The 19,748-nt window shown below is 46.9% G+C and overlaps 1 protein-coding gene across 2 annotated transcripts; it reads right to left on the reverse strand.

Annotated features, from left to right (window-relative positions):
- Positions 1–730: 730 nt before the first annotated feature.
- On the reverse strand, positions 731–12,471 carry SCN3B (sodium voltage-gated channel beta subunit 3). Of its 2 annotated transcripts, XM_084803618.1 has the most exons (7): positions 12,208–12,325; positions 9,622–9,785; positions 7,722–7,947; positions 5,439–5,577; positions 4,487–4,587; positions 2,223–2,978; positions 752–854 (listed from the first exon to the last, which is right to left on the reverse strand). In XM_084803618.1, exons 1-5 carry the CDS (start codon positions 12,263–12,265, stop codon positions 4,524–4,526), a joined length of 651 nt encoding a protein of 216 aa, XP_084659744.1. In that variant the 5' UTR covers positions 12,266–12,325; the 3' UTR covers positions 752–854; positions 2,223–2,978; positions 4,487–4,523. The 2 variants fall into 2 exon arrangements, with proteins under 2 accessions (XP_084659742.1, XP_084659744.1); XM_084803616.1 differs by having other exon boundaries at positions 731–2,978; positions 12,208–12,471.
- Positions 12,472–19,748: the final 7,277 nt, after the last annotated feature.

Consider the following 19,748-nt stretch of genomic DNA (forward strand, 5'->3'; position numbering starts at 1 on the left):
GAAGGACTGGCCTCCCAACCTGAGCTTTGCATTAGATTTTTGGGTGGTGCTGGTGTTGGCACAACACAGCTCAGGGCTACGAGCTGCTCGGGTGACTTCCCCATGATTCAAACTCCCCTAGCAGTGCCAGAGTCTTGGAGACTGACTTCTGTGGCTGCTCAATCAGTGGCCAGTTCAAGATTGTTCCCCACGTGGTGGTGGTGATGATGACTTTAACGCCACCTCTCCTCCTCCTCCCTCCTCCTCCCCCAGCCCCACCTTAATCATGAACATCTGGCCTAGACCCTGACAACTCTTACTCAGATGAGCAAGTTTCCTCAGCCACATTTCAGCACGCTCAAAGGAGGAGACAGAAAGGGAACAGACTAGAAGGCCAAGTAGCACCCCTTTTCCCACCTCCCAAATATTTCTTACAGCTGGAAGGGTCTGTGGTAATAAGACATAACTGGAGCTGGACCACTTGCAGAAGGATCCCTACTTGTGTCTATAGGAGTTGTCTGGCTGTCTGTGTGTCTAATTCTGTAACTATCATAAGCCTTGCGCTGTGCGCAAGGTCCAATACAAATTGATTTAAAAAAACCAACAAAAAAACCCAACAACCACAAACTTGACTGCTAGAACCTAGGAGTTATAAAGGCTACAAAGCCAAAATCTTAATGTAAAGTAGCTAGAAAAAAAATGGATTAAAAGTATGAATAAAATATAATGAACAAAAGACAGTGCATCACGTGGGTTCTTTGCTTTTTATTTTGCTGTCTCTTTCTAAGTCACCTGTGCCTTTTCCATGTGACACAGACAAAAGACACAATCTACCTTTGGAGATGAAGACATTATACATGGTTTCTCTTGTGTGCCTATGTAAGGCACCCAGCCACGGGAGATTGTCCTGGCCATCAGAAATCCTGCATGAACTACTGGATTAGAAGAAAGGCACAAGCAAGTGTCCTTTTTAAAGAAATTATGGAAGCAGCTGAGAAAGGAAATAACAATCTGTGCCAGTGTGTGTGTGTGTGTGTGTGTGTGTGTGTGTGTCTTTTCCTGGAGAAGCTTTCTGAGTTGCCAGAACTATTATTTAATTCTCATCTTGGGAATGAGAGTATTCTCAGATTTCATTATTGCAAGTGATGGAAGCAGAGAGTGGATCTAGACTAGACTGGATTAGGCAATGTAACTTTCCTAAACCTAAAATGCAAATCATTGACAGAAATCAAGAAAGAGGCCTTAGAGTCTATGGCCCTGCCTATGTTGTGGGACTCTCCAACTGGCATCAGCCCCTGCCAACATAGTCAGTGGTCAGGGATGATGGAAACTGTAGTCCTGCAGGGCCACAGGTTCCCCACCTCTGCCTTAGTGTGAAGAAAAATACTCTATTCATGCAGGGGAAGACAGAGAGAGCTTAACGTGGGCATTAAAGCTAGACCCTAGTTTTTGCTATATGCCATTATGGATGCTACTGCTGGACAGAATTTTAATAAGTCCATCTAATGTTGCATATTAAGGAAGGTGAGTTGCAACTGTTAAATATAAATTCCTTAAATAATAAAGTAGGTCACCGGGCAGTCACTGGGTGGCTTTAGCTCCCTCCTCCTATTCCAGGGATGATAAGGCCTGCCTTACAGAATGGCTGGGATGAGATAAACATACGAAACACTCGGAGCACTGGGAAAAAGTGCATCTTGAATGCTGTGCATTCTTCTGAACTGGGATGGGTGCATCAGAGAAGGCTGGCAGGCCTATGTGAGCAGCGGCGGAATTTCCTGTGCGGCTTGTCTGTCCACATAGGTCTTGCTCTGTTTTCTTCCCCCACCGTCATGCAAGCCCTTACCAGGGAGAATTTTGAATTGTCGACGAGGGGCAACAGAGGGCAGGCAAAGGCTTGGCTGGCTCTGGTTCTCTGCCAGAGAGGTCTGTGATGGGAGCAGCTGCAGTTCCCAATTTCTTCAGTGCCCTGCAGCTCTTAAAGACACTGCTGAAAAACATGTTGTCATCTTCAGCCGGCCCATAATTCTATCCAAGTAGAGCTTTCCGTACTACTTACTTCCACCTCTTAAGTACATCAAAGGACACCTGGCCTAACGGAGAAGCCCGTGCTGTCCTGGATTAAGTTCTCTTGCCCCGGGCAATGCAGCCACCCTTATGATCCTGCCAGACGCCAAGGAAAACGTTAACATACATCAGATGCAGGATTGCAGGTGTTTGGTGAAGTGGTTCTCTGTAGCTGCCTTCTGTATCTTGCTGGCATTCTTTAAAAGTTTGTTGTTTGAGTTTTACTAAATCACTGGCGACCTGACTAATCTTGTCCCATTCACATCAGACAAGTACTGTGATATACCATGGAGTGCCGCAATATGAAATTAGCATATTATGCAAATAGAGGGTGCTTTCTGATGTCACTCTTACCCCAGAGCTCAACCTGATCGCTGGCTCCTTGAGCCTTTCCCTACACATCTACCCCACAGTTTCATGAACAGTCAAACAGTTTAATCACCCTATCACCCCTGCCCGGATGTCCATTTGCTTGTGAAGGGATCGGCCAAAACATATCCACTCTCTTGGTTGCCCCAGGAACGTACAGAGGACTTTCCGTGACATCACGGAGGCACTGTGATAATTAACACTAAGCCAATGATGGTTAAATGAATATCACTTGAATGCTGGAGTGCATTGCTCTGGGGTCGCTGTGATGTCTGAAAGCACCCAAAGGAAAATCTGTGTCAGCGAGAGGTGAGATGAGTTAGTATTTACAAAGCTGTTGAGATTATGGTGATGGAGAAGCTGCTCTACCCCAACCCCTTTGACTCGGCATGCCTCAAAGGAGAGTCTTTAGCAGATGGGCTGATCACTCCAGATGGGAGCCATGAAGTCGAAACTGTGTAATGTCCCAGACAAATGGAAATGAATTTACACTTTCTCATGGTTCCTCCTCTTGGCACTGCAAACCCGCCTGCAGTGACTTAGTCCTTTTGTCTGCAGAGTCCCTGAAAGCAAGATGAATAGGCTGGCTGTGATTCGCCTTCCACTTTTAGAAGTTTGGATAGAAGCCTGCATACGTAAAATGCATGACTTGCCAGCACACGCACACATACACAGGTGCATATGCACGCTCCACATCCTCAGATACCTAGTTTTGGGATCCCCTAATCTTGCTTTTAAGCATCTCACAGTTGGGATACTCTCATTGTGCAAATAAATAGGAACACCGCTTGGACTTTATCTCCAGAAAAGGTGAACATGTCTCCCCCAGGATTTGCCTGTAGGGGATCTACCCGATTAGCTTCATGTTCATATTCACCAGTTTATACTGATGTAGGCAGAATGTGCATGTTATAACATAGGAAAGGCTGGGCCAGTGCAGTTTTTGTTTTACTCTAAAGCATTTTGTTAGGCAACCAATCCCGCTGTGCACGTTGGTATAAAACATAGGGACCTGCAGATATGATATAGTTTAAGAACAGGCTCTACTTCTCCTTGCCCTATATTCATAGTATGCTATTTCTCACAAGATAACTGAGTTCTGATGTTCTCCCAAGCATAGAAAATATGGTTGACTTGATTTATGCTTCTTAAAACCCAGTAAATGCCAAAGATACCTGGTTAAACCTGTGACTAAATGAAATGGCTCATTAATATCCATCGTATAACTAGAATAGCTTTCTCAGCTATCCTTGCCAAACTATCATCATCAACTTGGATAATTGTTTTTGTGTAAAGTAGTCATCACTGAGTAAACAATATGGGAAAGGTTGAGCTAAAGTCCAGCCCTGTGTATGTTCTAATGGGAGGAGACGAGGAAATAGTTGGTTCACACACTCTTCTTGCTGAAAGGTACTCTGGATCCTACAGCAAGTGCTGCAACCGAATGTGTATGGCAAACATTTGACAAATGCCCCAATTTCCTCCATTCCCTTTGCAGTCCCACAGTAGTATAGCCTACTTATTTATCCAAATGTGTGATTATCTGCTGCCCCTGAGATGCATTGAGAAATGCAGGTGAAATGGGCTGCAAATCCAAGAGAAAAGCAAAATTCTTTTAGGGCACAATCCTATGCATGTTTAGACTGAAAAGAAAAGCCCTACAATTCCCAGAATTCCCCAGCCAGCCATACTGGCTGGCAAATTCTGGGAATTGTAGAACCTTTTTCTGCCTAAACATGCGTAGGACTGCACCTTTTCTCAGTGGTACCCTAGGTGGTGTTCTTGTAGTTATAAAACACTATATAATTCAGATAATCAGTATGCTGAAATTTATGGACTCGAGGCTCTTAATAATTCCAGCCCATTCCGCAATCTTGGCAGAACTGCTACTGGAGTCACATACCATCCTATCTATAGATGTCTATGTTCTGTCTACCAACCTTTTCTCCAACCATTTCCAAAAAGCTCAGCAATTTCCTTGGACAAATACTCCCACAAATGGTCCCCTGTACACAGATTTTGATTCACTAACCAGCCAGCCAACTATTTGTTTTACACAGAGCATTCCCACCTTTGTCACAAATTGTACCCCTGTCTGGTTTCATCTTCTACTCCTCCACGGGCACAGCACAGTTCTCCTTGTTTTCTGAAGGGATGGCGAGGTAGTCAGTCCTATAGATCAAGAAGACAATGTTATTTCCAGAAGAGGCCTAAACTGCCACACACTTAATTTTCAAAAGCCTTAACAGGGAGAGGGGCCATACCTCAGTGGTAGAGCATAGAGAGGCTTTACATGCAGAAGATCCTAGATTTGATCCTTGGAAGCCCCAGTTAAAAGGAGAGGTCTCAGCAGGGCTGTGAAAGACCTCTGCCTGAGTGAGTGCTGCTGCCAGTCAGACAATGGGATGATACAGTATAGGGCTAGAGGGATCAATTGGTCTGATTCAGTATAAGGCAGCTTCACATGTTCATTCTTCCAATACAAAGCCCCTGTGTTTGCTCTGATGTACATGGAGCCCTTCTGTGTGGTCATTCACACCGATGGCAGTGCATGCATGTGGAGAGGTAAACTTCCAGGGAAGTGACTAGGGAAGGCCTTGTAGTCAGGGAGTCCCAGGTCTGTATTACAGCCACCATATCTGCAACAAAGTGCTGAACTGGAGCACATTTTATGCTGGTATATAATGCTGGTGTAATGCATTTCTGATTTGCTTCTCTTTTTAACCCATTCTGAAATGCAGAACCAGCCCTACCATTAGGCAGAGTGCAGTGGTTGCCTCAAGAGGGTGGGCTGTGAGGGGAAGGTATTTGAGGACAGAGCTGTATGTGTACCACATAGTCTGCTCTGCACCCCTGCTGCCCTCAGGTGTGGTAGCGGCAGCCAGCGGTGAACTGTGGTTCTATTGCCAATCTAGTCAGCTTTGGTACGTGGCGGCGGCAGTGGGTGCCATCTTGTCCTTTGTCTCAGGCAGCAAAACATCTTGAGATGGCCGTGCCAAAATGCCTATGTTTTGCACACTTACGCATTTTCCTGGGCAGCCTCCTCTGCTTTGGAGACTTTCCTGTAGCAATAGACCATTTCTATCAGCAGCCACAAGGTGAGGAAGACCAGGAGAATATACATCATGATTTCAGAGATGACAGATGTTATGTCTTCTCTAGCTATATAGGGGATAAGAAACAAAGAGATTGTTGAGGCATTCCAAGCTCCAGGTGAGCCAAGATGCCCCCATGGGATCTAGGACACTGTGCCCTACTTTGAGCTTCTCTTGCTTTCTTTATCTGCCCTACTTTGAGCTTCTCTTGCTTTCTATATCTTCCTTCACTGCAGTATTGTCACGCAGAAGCTGAGATGCCAGCTTTTCTTGCTTGGGCTTTAAGTTCTGAGTCAGCTCAGTAGGCACTTGCATCCTTAGTAGTTCTTATGGAACAAATTGCGCCATTTGGAAAATTACTGCCGTCTTGCAGTCTAGACCCCAAGCGCATACCGTTCCCATCCACTGCAAACTTCATGAATCCCACTCCACCACCACTATTACACTCAGTACAAGCATTTGAACTTTACGATTTCTAAAGCAGCCTTTTCACAGACTGTGTCCCTGTTGGTTTTCACAGGCTTAATGGAATATCCATACAAAACATGGTGCAGTGCACGTTATGATCAACCACTTACACTGAACATGTTGAATAATCAGACCTCTGGGTAGGCTAGAATGCTGTGAAGCTACACCAGAGGAAGACAGTGGCTTCAGATCAGCACTAGAAGTGGGTGAGACAACTGAGGTTCTACTGTCTCTTAAAAGGCCTTGTGTTGCCACCCATCCCAGCTACTAAACCTCTGGCAACATCCACACATGCACTGGAGATGCCTCCTCTGTGTGTTCTCCTCAGCACATGCTCAAACATGCAGAGTTGCTCAGACAACATACTTCACTTGAGACACAGAGCCATGTCTATGCTCATCCTGGAACCTGCTAAGACTCTCCTTTAGTTTCCTGTTCCTTTACTTTCCCCATCTGCAGATGTTCTATATTGTGCTGAAGACAAGGAAACACAGAGAACCACCAAGAAATGGAGACAACGCAGGGAGGGATCTTCAGCAAGGAAAGAATATAGAGGAAGAGAACACAGAGAAAGGGAGATACAGCTGTGGGTGCAGGGGCGGGGAAGAAGAATACACACATAGTGTAAGGAAGGAGATGTAACGGGGAAGATGTCTTTAGCTCAACAATCATTCAGCTCTACTTCTATTGAAGCAATGACATTCTCAGCAAACTATTACAGACTAGCCTGGTGATAATCTTTTTCCCTTGATGAGCCCAGTTTTGTTGTTACTTTGTAATAAACATTGCGCTGAACTGAAAACACATGTGGGATGATTGGAGGTTAGGAGAAGAGGCTTACATAAGAATCATCATTATTAAAGGTAAGCAAACCCTGAACTGAAAGTATATTCAGTGAGCCAGTGTGGTGTAGTGGCTAGAATGTTGGACTGGGAGCTGGGAGACCCGGGTTCTAGTCCTCGCTCGGCCATGAAGCTCACTGGGGGACTTTGGGCCAGTCACACACTCTCAGCCCAACCCACCTCACAGGCTTGTTGGCGTGAGGATAAAATGGAGAGGAGGAGGATTATGTATGCTGCCTTGGGTTCCTTGCAAGAGGAAAAAAGGCAGGATATAAATACAATAAGAATTAATATCGACCAAACCACTGAAATACGACAAATAATTTCTTAACACTCCAAAAGAGTGTGTGTATGGGGGGAATCTGTGTTAGCAAGTGAACAAACAAAGGCAAGCTTCTTTCACTTTGAAGTAAGGGGATCTTTCAGATGAGTCCTACATAACACATAGCAAGTGAGGAGCAGAATGCCACAAGTTATGGATGCCTCACCAAGCGCATTCAAAATTTCAATAACTTTTAACGGTTACGTTTGCAGTCCCAGTTCTTCCATTAAAACGGAGTGCAGTGTCTTAAAGAAAGCAAGAATGGGAGGTGGCATCTCCCCCCCCCCCACACACACACAGCAGTACGTCAGCAAGGCTATAAAGACCCATGGTTAACCAACCACATAACAAATGTCTTTGGGCCACCTTGAAAATCATTCTTAATTTGATGTTTGACAGATCACTAAGCCTGAAGAGGAATAGAGGAAGAGAGAGGATGGAACAGGTTGAAACCTGGCGAGTTCATCTTCTCAGTTACCTTACACATCAACACACCAACTTCTGCATCACCATTTTGTTTGCACTGGTAAGAGACACCAGTATTAACTCTATAAGGGATTGTCTCATCATCCTTCATACCCTCCTCCACCACTGTGAGATGGATCAGTGTAGAGCTGGTAAAGACAGGGCGATGTGCCTCAAAGTTGAATTCTCGGGTGACGTTGCAGGTATAGATTCCCGAATCATTCAGAGTGATGTTGAGCACAGAGATGGACACATCCTGCATGTCTGCACTGCCATTCCACTGGAGCCGGCCACGGAAGTGACTCTCAAGTTCCCGTTTCTCATTGTTGTACTCGTAGATCTGTGGGAAGCAGAAAAAGGAAGAATGCAGTCGTTTCCAGCCATCTAGGCTACCTTCCAATAATTTATTATTCACTTTAGGAAATGAAACTAGATTGTTGAAAATGTTTCTGTGGAAGTGTGTTCCTTTAAACATCTGTATCTTCAGAGCACTCAGCACTCATATATCTTAACCTCCCCCATCTTTCTATGTGCCCTTTAAACAAGATGTCAGTAATGTAGAACATCAGAGAATGAGACACAGGCCTCAGAAGTGAACAACAAGAGACAATATCTTTTGGTTGGTGGTGGAACTTCTGCTACAGTAGCATCTTGACAATAGTGTAGCCAACACTGGGTTCTTTGTCCAGGTGGCATAAGTGACATCTGAAAACAGCTGTAGAGACAGAGCCTTTCTGCATGATGCTTTTATTGTGCACTCTATTGTGCTCACTCACAATAGTTTGCTGGTCCTTTACACGATCCTTCAGGGCCTCTCCTGTGCTTTGCAACCATTATCACTGATTTTTTAGATCAAGAAAAGTGCAGTATTTTCCTGAATGGTGTTATATTTATAGCATGTAATTGCACAATTCTGCTATACCACAGCACCACCTAGTGGCTGTATAATAAAATATATAGAAAGGCAGAGAAAGAAAAACCCTGGGAAAAAAGTGCGTGTAAAGCAGCCAACCTTAATCCCACAATAAATCCAGAAGCAGAAGCCCCAGTAAAGGTGTGGGATAAAAGCCTCATGTAGAAATGCCCATAGTCCTTGTATGTCAGAACAGAAATAGAGGAAGCATTGCAAAGACATTGATCCCACCAATATGGTGTCTTTAGCTGCTCTGTGAATAAACCACCATTTAATTTTTTGTTTTGCCAAACTAATAACTTAACTGAGCAGTAAATATTTTAGGGAGTATGTGAAAATACGTGAATATGACACATACGCAGATACACACCCCTCTCCATAAACTCTTAGGACACTTATTCTTTCTGATTTAGTTTGCCTGAAACTGCTCTTGTCAGATTACCACCCAATCCTTGTAACACTTTTTGGAAAACAGTTCCCACATCCTTGCCACAGAACCTAATGTGAGTGAGAACAGGACTCTCATTAAAATGATTAGTAATAAAGCAATATGACAGAAAGGCCAATTTCCACAGTTAGAGGTCAAGTTCTCATTTGAGGGTCATTCCAGTCAGAACCTGCCTCACTGCGATTGGAAAGAAGAGGCTCTACTGGGTCAAAATTTAGGAGGCAGATACTAATTCCTTCAGTTCACCCCTTTTCCTGTCCCATCTCATCCACTGAAGCTACTGATTTTTCTGAAAAGGAACTTGCTCGTACTACCTTCATACACACTGAAAGACAACAGGGCCCCAATTCTAATATGGCCACCAAGAGGCAAGCCACCTTTCTTGATCTTAAAAGAGAAATGACCAAGACACTGGAAGGGATTCATTTTCTGCTACTTGCCTATTATCTGCTAGTGTCTGCTACTGATTGAACTCACACCTTTATAGTGCAAACACACCAGCTTATCTAGAGTAGCCCACAGAAATAACTACTACTTTTCACTTTATTTCTCTCCTCTTTAGCCAAAGAAGGAAACAATATGCTCCACCCCAAGCCCTTTTCTAATTTTCACCTCACATGCTTGTAGCTCGAGTCACCCAATAAGTTACTTACGGGCACATCTTTGCCTCCTTCGGCCTTATAGTACCATTTCACCACAGTGTTAGCAGAAACCTCTTCACGCTTCATGCAGGAAATGCACATCAGCTTCATGGGTGATCCCTGGACGGCCTCTGTCTCCGACGGCACTTCGACACAAACTGCAGAGCAGACACCCACTGGACAGGAATGGAGTTGGTGCCAGGACACAGAAGGCACAGCATCCAGTGTGTACATACGAGCATGCACAATTGGGAGAGAGACCCATTCCCAAGCAGGGAAAAAGAAGACAGGACCACCAAACACAGAGACAGGGATGGAGCAACACAGGGAACAATCTGTTATTCAAGCCTCTTCTATTTCTCCATGAAAATAAAGCCTTTAATTCACCACTGGCATTCACTGAGGATGAATTCAGCATCAGGATTAGCAAACGCTTTCCTCTCTATACTCATCCCAAGAAATAATCCGTATTTTCAGATTTATGAGATGTTCCTTCCCTTCCTCCAACACTGACTCTGCACCTTTTGAGATCTCAGACATCACTGAAATTCACTTTAATTATTTGAGCTAAAATTGAAACTGATATTTAGGTGTCAGCACACATGTGATACATAACCCAGAACTGCTGATCACACACACAAATGCTGCAAGGCTTTTTTAAAAAAAAAACCTGGAAGGCAAAGGCTGCTTTTCTACACAGAGTTTGGAGTTCAAATACACACCATACAAATGCAGTTTGGAAACCCTCTGAATATTTGGTTCTTGTCATTCCATTGGCATGTTATTTTCCTTTATCTACATTTATAGGCTGCTCCACCCCAAACACTCACAATTTTGAAAAAGATAAGCATAAAACTTGAATTATAAAATACCCCAATAAAAGATAACTGGTCCGTGCCCTATCATAGTGTGTAATCTTCAAGACTCAACAGAGCTCTTCTTCACCATTCTTCTCCAAGACTTGGAGAATGTCTTGGAATGTCTACTCTAGTGTTCGCTCCAGAATAGGTTAAATTGTTTCTTTCTTATCTTATCCCAGGAAGGTTCTAGACCTCCATAGCACAATCCAAATAAGAAAAATCCCAATATTTTGGCAATGAAGGGAACATTGCCCAACAGTCTGAAGCCAGGCACACCAATAATGCTTTCTACACCCTTTCCAACTAATATTCAGCAGTGGCAGTTCTTTGTCCTAAGTAAACTTGCTAGCTGTATCTCCAGAGACATGGTGCTCAAGAAAAACATTCCAGAAGCTGAAGCTTTGTTCTAGGGTTTCATTATGTAGAAAATTTCTGCATAGGTCTCTAAAAGCACCACTGAGCCTCTGTGACACGATTTATGCAGATGTGTTAATGTTGCAAATGTGTGAACATTGCTAATGCAATATAGAAAAGGGATGAGAACCATTTTAAAATTGAACGCACATCCTGTCTAATTTAAGGATGTACAGATACGGGAAAGGCAAAACCCTGTTGCTGCATGTGGAAATGCTCCCATGTCTCAAATGACTTGAGATCTGCTCTCAGGTTGACACCAAAACTGGACTCTCACAAACATGTTACTCTACAACAAGGGACAATCCTTTCGCCATGGCACTTCTGACATCCATTTTTACACTCGTTTCTCCATCATTCCTCTGTTGGCTTTGATCACTTGAGATGGACTCAGCTGTACTGGGCAATTTGACTGCCTAGAAAAGAACATAAGGAGAGCCCTGCTAGATCAGACTAAAGGCCTATCTAGTTCTGGAGCTGCCCGTGAGAAGCCCACAAGCAGGGCAGGAGTGCAATAACACTCTCCAGCTCATGTTTCCCAGGAATCAAGGGGCATTCTGCCTCCAGCAGCAGAGGTAATAAAATCCAGCAGGCTCTCTCTCTCTCTCTCTGCTAAGCTTCCCACCGAATCCGCTACATTTTAAGATACAGCCTCGGATCCAAAATCAGGTTAAGCACCGCTGGATTCCATTTTGCTACTCTTGTTTCCTGAACTATAAGCAAAAAAGACATGCTTTTCTTTTTTCAACTCCTTTGGAAGGCGGCGGCGGGGGGGGGGGGGACGACACTCTAAAATGCCATGCCATAAAAGCCACATTTTATCCCGGGGGATTTTCTTTAAAAAAAAAAAAAGGGGGGGGGGGGAAGATGCACAATGTCTCGTCTCTAAAAAAAAAAAAGTGACTACGGAACTGATTCCAATCATTTCCCCGTAGGCGCCACTCGATCTCATGCACGTGCAGATCCACATGATCCCCGGGGCACGATCTCCACATTTGCGCTTCCCCTCGCTCCCGCTCCCAGCCGAGAAACCACCACCAGCGCTCCGCTTTAATTACGGCGCACAAAACCTCGCCATGGCAACCCCGCTCAAGGCGCCGCCGCGGCCGCGGCGCAGCGGGATCGTTGCCGCTAACGACTCCGTGGCGGAGGCAGCCCGCTCCGGCGTCCTCCGCAGCGACGCAGCTTCTCCCCCGCGCCCTGCCCACCCGGCGCGCCACCGCCTGCTCCCGCTCCCCTCCCCCCTGTCTCACTCCTTCTTCATTCCAGGATCCCGGCGGCCCCTGGAAGACCGGACAGGCCGCTAGAGACGGGGGGCACCTACCCCAGAGCGCCGCCAGCAGGGAGGAGGAGGCGAAGGCCAGCTGGGCCGGCGCAGCCATGGCTCCCCGGCGGGAGGACGCCGCGGCTGGGTCCCGCTCGTCGCCCAGGGCGCGCTCCCTCGCCGCGCAACAGGATGGGGATCGGCCGCGGGGAGCCGCACCGGGGGTCGGGGAGGTGGCCGGGAGGCGCCGCCGCCGCCGCCGCCGCGCCTTCAGCAGTCCGCGGGCGCCTCCCGCGGCGCGGCTCCCCGGCGAGCGCGCTTCAGCACCGCGGAGAGCGCCGGCAGGTGGCCGCCCCCTCTGGGGCGCTCCGCGGGGCGGGCGCCACCTGGCCCCTCCCGCCGCCCGCCCAGCTGCTGGCACCTCGGAGGCTCCACATCTGCTGCAGGCGACGGCCGCGGCGGGCGGGACGCGAGCGCCAGGCGTCCGCGGTCGCCCCGCGGGGCCTCTCTCCGGAGTCAGGGCAGCCGCTGGGGCGCCTTGCTGCCGCCCCGCGGTCGCGGGGAGGCGCCTGGGAAGGGGTCTCCGCCGCCGCCGCCCGTCGCGAGCCTCCTCGCGGGAGCCGGGCGTGGCAAGCAGGCGGCGGAGCGCGCGGGAGCCCAGCCTCGCCCCCCGGCTCGGCGGCGGGGGCCACGGCGTGTGCGTCGCCGGAGGCCCTTCCAGCTCGGCCTGGCTCGGGGACAGCCCCTCCAGCCAAGCATGCGCAGGCCAGGCCTCCCCCCCTCAAGGAGGAGAGGAGAATGGGGTGGGGAGGGGGTCCCTTGCCTCCGCCCCTCCCTGCTTTGCGCGCCGCCCCCAGCCCCCCGCGCCTCTCTCCAAGGGAACCGGGCGCCGGCCTTCGGCTCCGCGCGGAAGCAGCGCTTTCGAGGAAACCGTCGTCTTCTTCAGTTCCTTTCACCGCCACCACCCCGCAACAGCGGCCAACATTACCCCCTCCCCGCTTTGGAACAAGTGGGGGGGGGGATGTTCAACCAGAAGCCTGGCAGGGAGCCCACAGAGCCCAGGTGGGCGGGTGGGGTGGGGGGCTGTTGCAGAAGCAGAACACGCAGGTCCAGCCCCCTGCCTGTCACACGAGACGGTTTTCCTTAAACCTTGCCGGGAAGCAGAGGCTGGTGGCTCTGATTCCGGTGGGGCTATAAATCCAGTCTGGATTTCAGTCAGAACCAGCCAGAACTCTAAAGGAGCTATCAAAGGTGCTGAACCCTATCCCCAAAGACGGTTCAGCACCTTGGACATCTCTTTTAGTGTTCTGGCTGGTTCTGACTGAAATCTGGAATGGATGCACAGCCCCACCGAAGACAGAGGCACCAGTCTCCACTGCATTCTGGGCTTTAGTGCCCAGCCATGGCTCGAATTGTTCCAGAGGTCCCGGGCTGGGCAAGCAACCATGTTTCCCTTTTGTGGTGTCGCAAAGGGAGCTGGATGGGGCAGGGGAGGACAGAGCCCATAATGCCTGCATTTCGAAAGCATCAAAGGTCTTTCTTACAGCTGGAAATGCTGAGAAATCCTCTCTCCTCATGTATTGGGCTTGTGCCGAAAGGTTTAGGGGCGAGAGCAGCCTGGGTCCCTTCCATTTGGAGGGCAGCCACAAGCTCGCTCCATCTCACGCAGCTCCAACCCTATAAGACCTGGACAGACTAAGACGAAGGGGCTGCTCCTTGGATTTTCTTCTCACTTCTCCTCCTTCCCACTTTGTAGATGGAAGAAATGGACATTGCTGTTCTGGCAACAGTGCAAGATGGTCCAGTGGATGAAAAAAGCAGGCCCAAAATGAGAGAGAGAGAGGCTGCCAATCTGAATCCTAAACACACACAGCTGCTGGTGTGCAGCTTAACCCCCCCCCCCATATGTTCCCATCAAAAGCAGTTCTCAAAAAAGACTTAATTATGAAGTTGGACATCTTTCTCCCTTCCCTGGAAAGCAGTTGCCTGTAAAGCAGATGGGCTAGAAGTCCAGTGCAAAAATGAAGTTATCCTACCTGGTGCTAACATTTAAAAGGCATCAACCAGTTTTATACTGCTGTCTTCTATAGATTTTGAATAGCCTTTGTACCTAGTTGTTTTACTAGACACCATCACATCTCACTGTAGATACGTATTTTCATAGGCACACTGAGAAATGGGAAGACATCCTGTTTGCTTTAAATAGGCTATGTATTAATTTTATTTGCCCCCCTGTTCTTCTGGGATGTGAAAGAGAAGACAGCTCTTCATTATTCTTCCCAAATTCTTCATTATTTCATACATCTCTTAGCCATCTTCTTCTCTTCCCTGGAGGTGACATCAAAACTATTATTTATTTATTTATTTATTTATTGCATTTATACCCCGCCTTTTTTCCTCTTGCAAGGAACTAAATAAAACCTTGGGAAGATGTGACAGTTGTCTGTGTTTGTGTTCTTCAAGAGCCATCTGCATTTTGTCTCCAGTTCACCTGATATAATCGACCCTGCGCATAGCAGGAGAATATTGCTCTGTACCACTTTTTATAGACCTTCAGGATTTGTTAAACCACATGGCTCACACTCCTGTCTGACAGCTGCATACACACAGAAGCACAATGGAAGTAATATCTGCTTGCAACAAGTCAAGTGTGTGTCACAAAACACAGCTCCCTGAATGAGTCAGCAGCGTGCAAAAGCGGCTCTCTGGACATCCATCACAGAGCAAAGGGAGCAAAGATAGAATGGACCATTTTCACATAAGCATGCGATTTAAGAAGAAACGTGGACTAATTCTGACTCAGCCACTGCAAATGGCCTCTTTCCACTCCTTTCCTCTCACAGGATGGCAGATCTCTCAAGCAAGTGCCCCAGATTTGTCTCCCTGGAGGATGCCTTCCTGTTCCCCAAAACCCAAAGTATAGTCAGCTGGAAGTGGGGGTGGGGGAGGTCACAAGTAAAACTACTTTTTCCATGTTCCTGTTGTCTACCGCTAACAGTTAAGTAGGAGTTATGTGTCTGTCCTACACCATCATTGTTAAATGTACACAACCATCATGAGAAGGAACAAACAGCCTCCATGAGTGTTCCTTATAGAGATTCTTCCTCTCCATGACCGTTGCCAGTCAGGTTTTTACATATGCTTAAATAATTAAGACAGTGCACTGTAATTGATATTACCATAGTCAGTTGACTTTAATGAAGTCTGCCTTTAAAAAGAGCATTCTGTTCAGATTGAATTCTTGAGCATGCCAAGCAATAAAAATAAAATTTACAATTCTAATGTTGTGCCTCTGCTTTCAAAGGATTGCTTTAATCCACAGGGATAAATTCTGCATGCACTGATGGAAGGAAGCAAAAAATACATACAGTTGGATCCAGATTTAGGCATACACATCTGGGCTAACAAAAGCAGATTTCCTCATGCCCTTCTCCTAGGACAGCCCCTCCAGCCCCAAAACTGCTACACCCTGCTGAATGGGGTGAGTTGTGATCTAAGGACAAGTGTGTGTGTGTGTGTGTGTGTGTGTGTAGGCATCTACTTTGAGTGGAGCTCTTCTGTCCACATAAGGCAGATCCTGGATTCAACCCATTATTGTAATCATCCCTTCTGACTCTTACGCTATGAAACTAGTGCTAAAACACACAAGCGAAGCAGAAGATTGGTATGTCATTACCACCATTTCATCACTGGGGAGATCCAGTGGTTGCTACCACACTTGAGATAACCACTGTACTATGCACATCTGTACAAGGTTTTACCTTTGTTACCATTTTTAAGTCTCCAAGCACAAATGAGCTGATCACTGTATAGCTACTTGTGGCTCGGACTGGATTACTCATTATGTTATTTATATTATATTACAAGAAACCGACAAATCGGGATTCCACCGTGCTGTGATTATGTTGGCTCTCCCCTGCACTGAGGGTATACTATTCATCCTTACACTCTAGGACAGCCTTCCCCAAGCTGGTGCCCTCCAGATGTGGTGGACTACAAGTCCCAGAATCTCCCAGCCAGCTTGGGGAAGGCTGCGCTAGGAAGTCATTCAAAATAGTCGGGGTATGGCATTGGTTCCTTCACTGCATGACAGGAGAGCTGCATAAAACCATCACTTGATTTTATTTTGCCATGGGAGCAGCCCTGTGCATTCTGGAACATGATCCTAGAATTCCTGTAATAGGCAGAAATATCCTTTACGAGGGGGGTGGGGATCATGTGGCTCTCCAGATATAACAGATGCCCCATCAGTTCTCTTGAGCATAGTCAATGGCAAAGGATGATGGGAGGTGCAATCCAACAACATCTGGAGGGCCACAAGTTGCCTGCCCCTGCTTTATGACAAACCATTCACCTACCTTAATAGATCAACATCATGTGAACCGCACAATGTGGAATGGAGTGAGAATGGATGATGCATGAAGCAGTCCTCAAGCCACTTACACCCAGTGACGTCCTGACTTCCAGACAGCAGAACTGCTCTTGACCAAGTGGCTTGACTGGCAGCCTCCTGGCCCAATTGCAGAAACCTGTAGGATTGAGAAATAGCTTCCATTCAGTAGTGTCCATTCCCAGAGCTACAGCAGTCACTGGTGCTGCTGTACAGCTGTGCTTCATCCCTGAACCCACTGCAAGGTATAATTGGAGGAGTATTTGCAAAACTCTGGCCAGGATGGAGCAGGGAAGGCAATGATCTCAAGGCCTATAGATTGTCAGCACAGATGTGTTTCTGTTTGTTTCCTCCTGCAGAATGAGTTGTCCCATGGCAGTGAGCAGATTTTTATTGGATGGTCACTGCTTTAATGTGGGGAGAGCTCTTGTCTTTATTCTGCCCAACTGACAGCCACCAAGAAAGAAACCAAGGGAAAGCAAGAAGCTGCTGTGGTCATAATTAGCCATTCTCCATTTTCCTCAGCCTTCAGCACATTCACTACACAAGTGCTTTTTTACAAGGGAAAGCGGAGAGAAGCTTTCTTCCCGAAGGGCAAGGGTAACTGGCAAAGACCTCATTAGCCCTCCGGCCAGAGCAGAAAGCGAGTGAGGGAAAGCTGAAAACATTGATGAATATGAATTGTGAATGCTACAGAAAGCTGAAACACTCTCTGCACAAGGGTTGCTATAGGAACCAGCCCAATCAGGGCAACACACGGAAAAAAGGGCCTGGCACTTTTGTATCAGAACACGGAGATTAAAATCATCGTCATCATCATCCAGCAAGTTCTCTGTTACACTGTCCCAATTTCCCAGTGATGCCTTGTAGGCTGTGGCAGAGAAGGAAAAGAGAAGGAGGAGTTCCTGGGCCTTGCATAATCGCTGTCGGAATGCTTTCTCCCAACCACTACAGCAATGGGAGAAATGCCTTCATTGTGCAAAGAGAAACACCAGCCATGCCTTTCCATGTGCAGCTTCCTCCTGGCTGCCAGGGTTGGGAGAGCCCCAGATCTATCCAGCAGCTGCTCACCATCCATCATGTATTGACAGTTACTTTGTAATCTGGTTAAATCCTAGGACAGCAAGGTTTAGCATACAGTCTGCCTTCAGCAAAGGTCTCCGGGGGCAAAAGAGCACAAGGGCTCCAGTACCAGACAAGGACAACAGCCCAGCCTTCAGGGGGCTTGGGGAGAAAGGCATAGAAGAGCATTTCCTCATGACACCCTCGCAAACAGCTAGGAGACAGTTTTCTTATTACAGCCATTCAGGAAGTATTAAAAACATTACACCTGCCATATGGAGCCCTGTTACATAGAAGGCGTTTCTGGTGCCTACTTTGAGGGGCTGAATGGTCTCAATCAAGCCCACAGCTATTTTTGCGTCTAAGATCCCAGCTTCTTTCCATATTCAGCAGTGATCTTCTGAGGTCATAATTAAGAGAGTGAGGAGTCTGGACGATCATCACCAAGCAGGTCAGGAACTCAGTCTCTCACCAACAGTGTCTGTGAAATGTTGTCTATTTGAAATCCATAGGAAATGACAAGAAGCTGGAATAATGTAGTCACCCCTTCCTTTCCTAGCAACTGTCTATACTGCCATGAGAGAGGACCACCTCAAATGTTGTGACCCATGGCTCCAGAAAGTTGTGGATGCAATTTTGGAGCAACTAACTCCCAAAAGAAAGATCAAGGACTCTGCGTGCCTGTCTGTGTGTCTCCAGAAGTCCTCTCTTTGTGCACAGACAGATGGGCCACTGAAGCATGTGCAAGAACACACAGAGAACAAACAGTGTCCCAAGCTTTGTACCACTTGGAATTTCATTGAGGCTCAGCTTAATAAGAGGCCATCTGCTAGTATGGCTGGTTTTTGTCTATTCTTTCATATGTGCACACTAGAGATACTGGGAGGACCAATGCTGGTTACCACTAAAAATAAATCAACTTGTATTTTTATCAGTGACTGGGTTCACACAACACACTATCCCACACTCAGTGGTTGAGTGTGGGTTGTTGTTGAGCTGTGGGTTGTTTGTTGAACAATGGGTTAGTGTGTTGCCTGAACCCAGGACATTTTCCATAGGGTGGGTTCTTAACCATGCAGTGTGGCTTATTTTTCTTAAACAGGCCACCTAGAGAACCTATGGTTTGTTGTTGGGTTGTTCAGGGTGGTTATCAAGCCACACTGCATGATTAACAGGCCGCCCTGTGGAACATGTCCTGGGTTCAGACAACATGCTATCCCACGGTTAAACAAACAACCCATGGCTCAGTAAGAACTCACACTCAACCACTGAGTGTACGTTAATGTGTTGTGTGAACCTGGTCTCTGCATGAGTTAGCATGCTGTGTGAACAGCCCCATTATGTTTTCATCCCTATATGTTAGGACATATGAAGGTTCAGCAGGTGGCGCTCTGTCTTCTCTGAAGGCACCTTTCCCCAGGATGCTGGCTGTAAAGAGAAGTATCAGGCCAGGCTTGATGTGCATCAGCAACGTTGCAATAACATACATACTGCCATCCAAAGGCTCAGACTGATTAAAAACACACATATGTAGGAACATGGATAAAGACAGCCACTTAAAAGCAGCATATAAAAACAACAACAACAAGGTAAGATGAAACCCCATCACTTTCCAACTCATCTACTGAAAGCCAGTCTGGATAGAAAACCCTTGTTCAGATTCAGGGACAGGTTTGTCTCATCTGATGGTACCCCAGAAGACTATGTGAACTACAAGTAGAGTCAAAGGCATCCTTGATAAAGCTGAACTGAAAGAGCCTACCTAACTTTGCAGCCTTTTTTGTGCACTGGGATGTAGAACCTCCCCTTTCACTTTTAGTGATGCTGGGGGGGGGGACAAAGAGTGTGACATCATTTCACTCACTGGAGCTGTTCACACAACACGCTAATCCACACTCAGAGGTTGAGTGTGGCTTGCTGTTGAACTGTGGGTTAGTGTGTTGTCTGAACCCAGGACATTTTCTGCAGGGAGGCTTGTTAACCATGCAGTGTAGCTTATTTTTCTCGAACAAGCCACCTTGAGAACCCATGGTTTCTTGTTGGGTTGTTCAGGGTGGTTAACAAGCCACACTGCATGGTTAACAAGCCACCCTGTGGAACATATCCTGGGCTCAGACTACATGCTACCCCATGGCTCAACAGAAACCCA

The sequence above is a fragment of the Heloderma suspectum genome, chromosome 6 (genome assembly GCF_057233095.1).
Source record: "Heloderma suspectum isolate Gila_16-S chromosome 6, 16-S_ref, whole genome shotgun sequence".
Taxonomy (NCBI): domain Eukaryota; kingdom Metazoa; phylum Chordata; class Lepidosauria; order Squamata; family Helodermatidae; genus Heloderma; species Heloderma suspectum.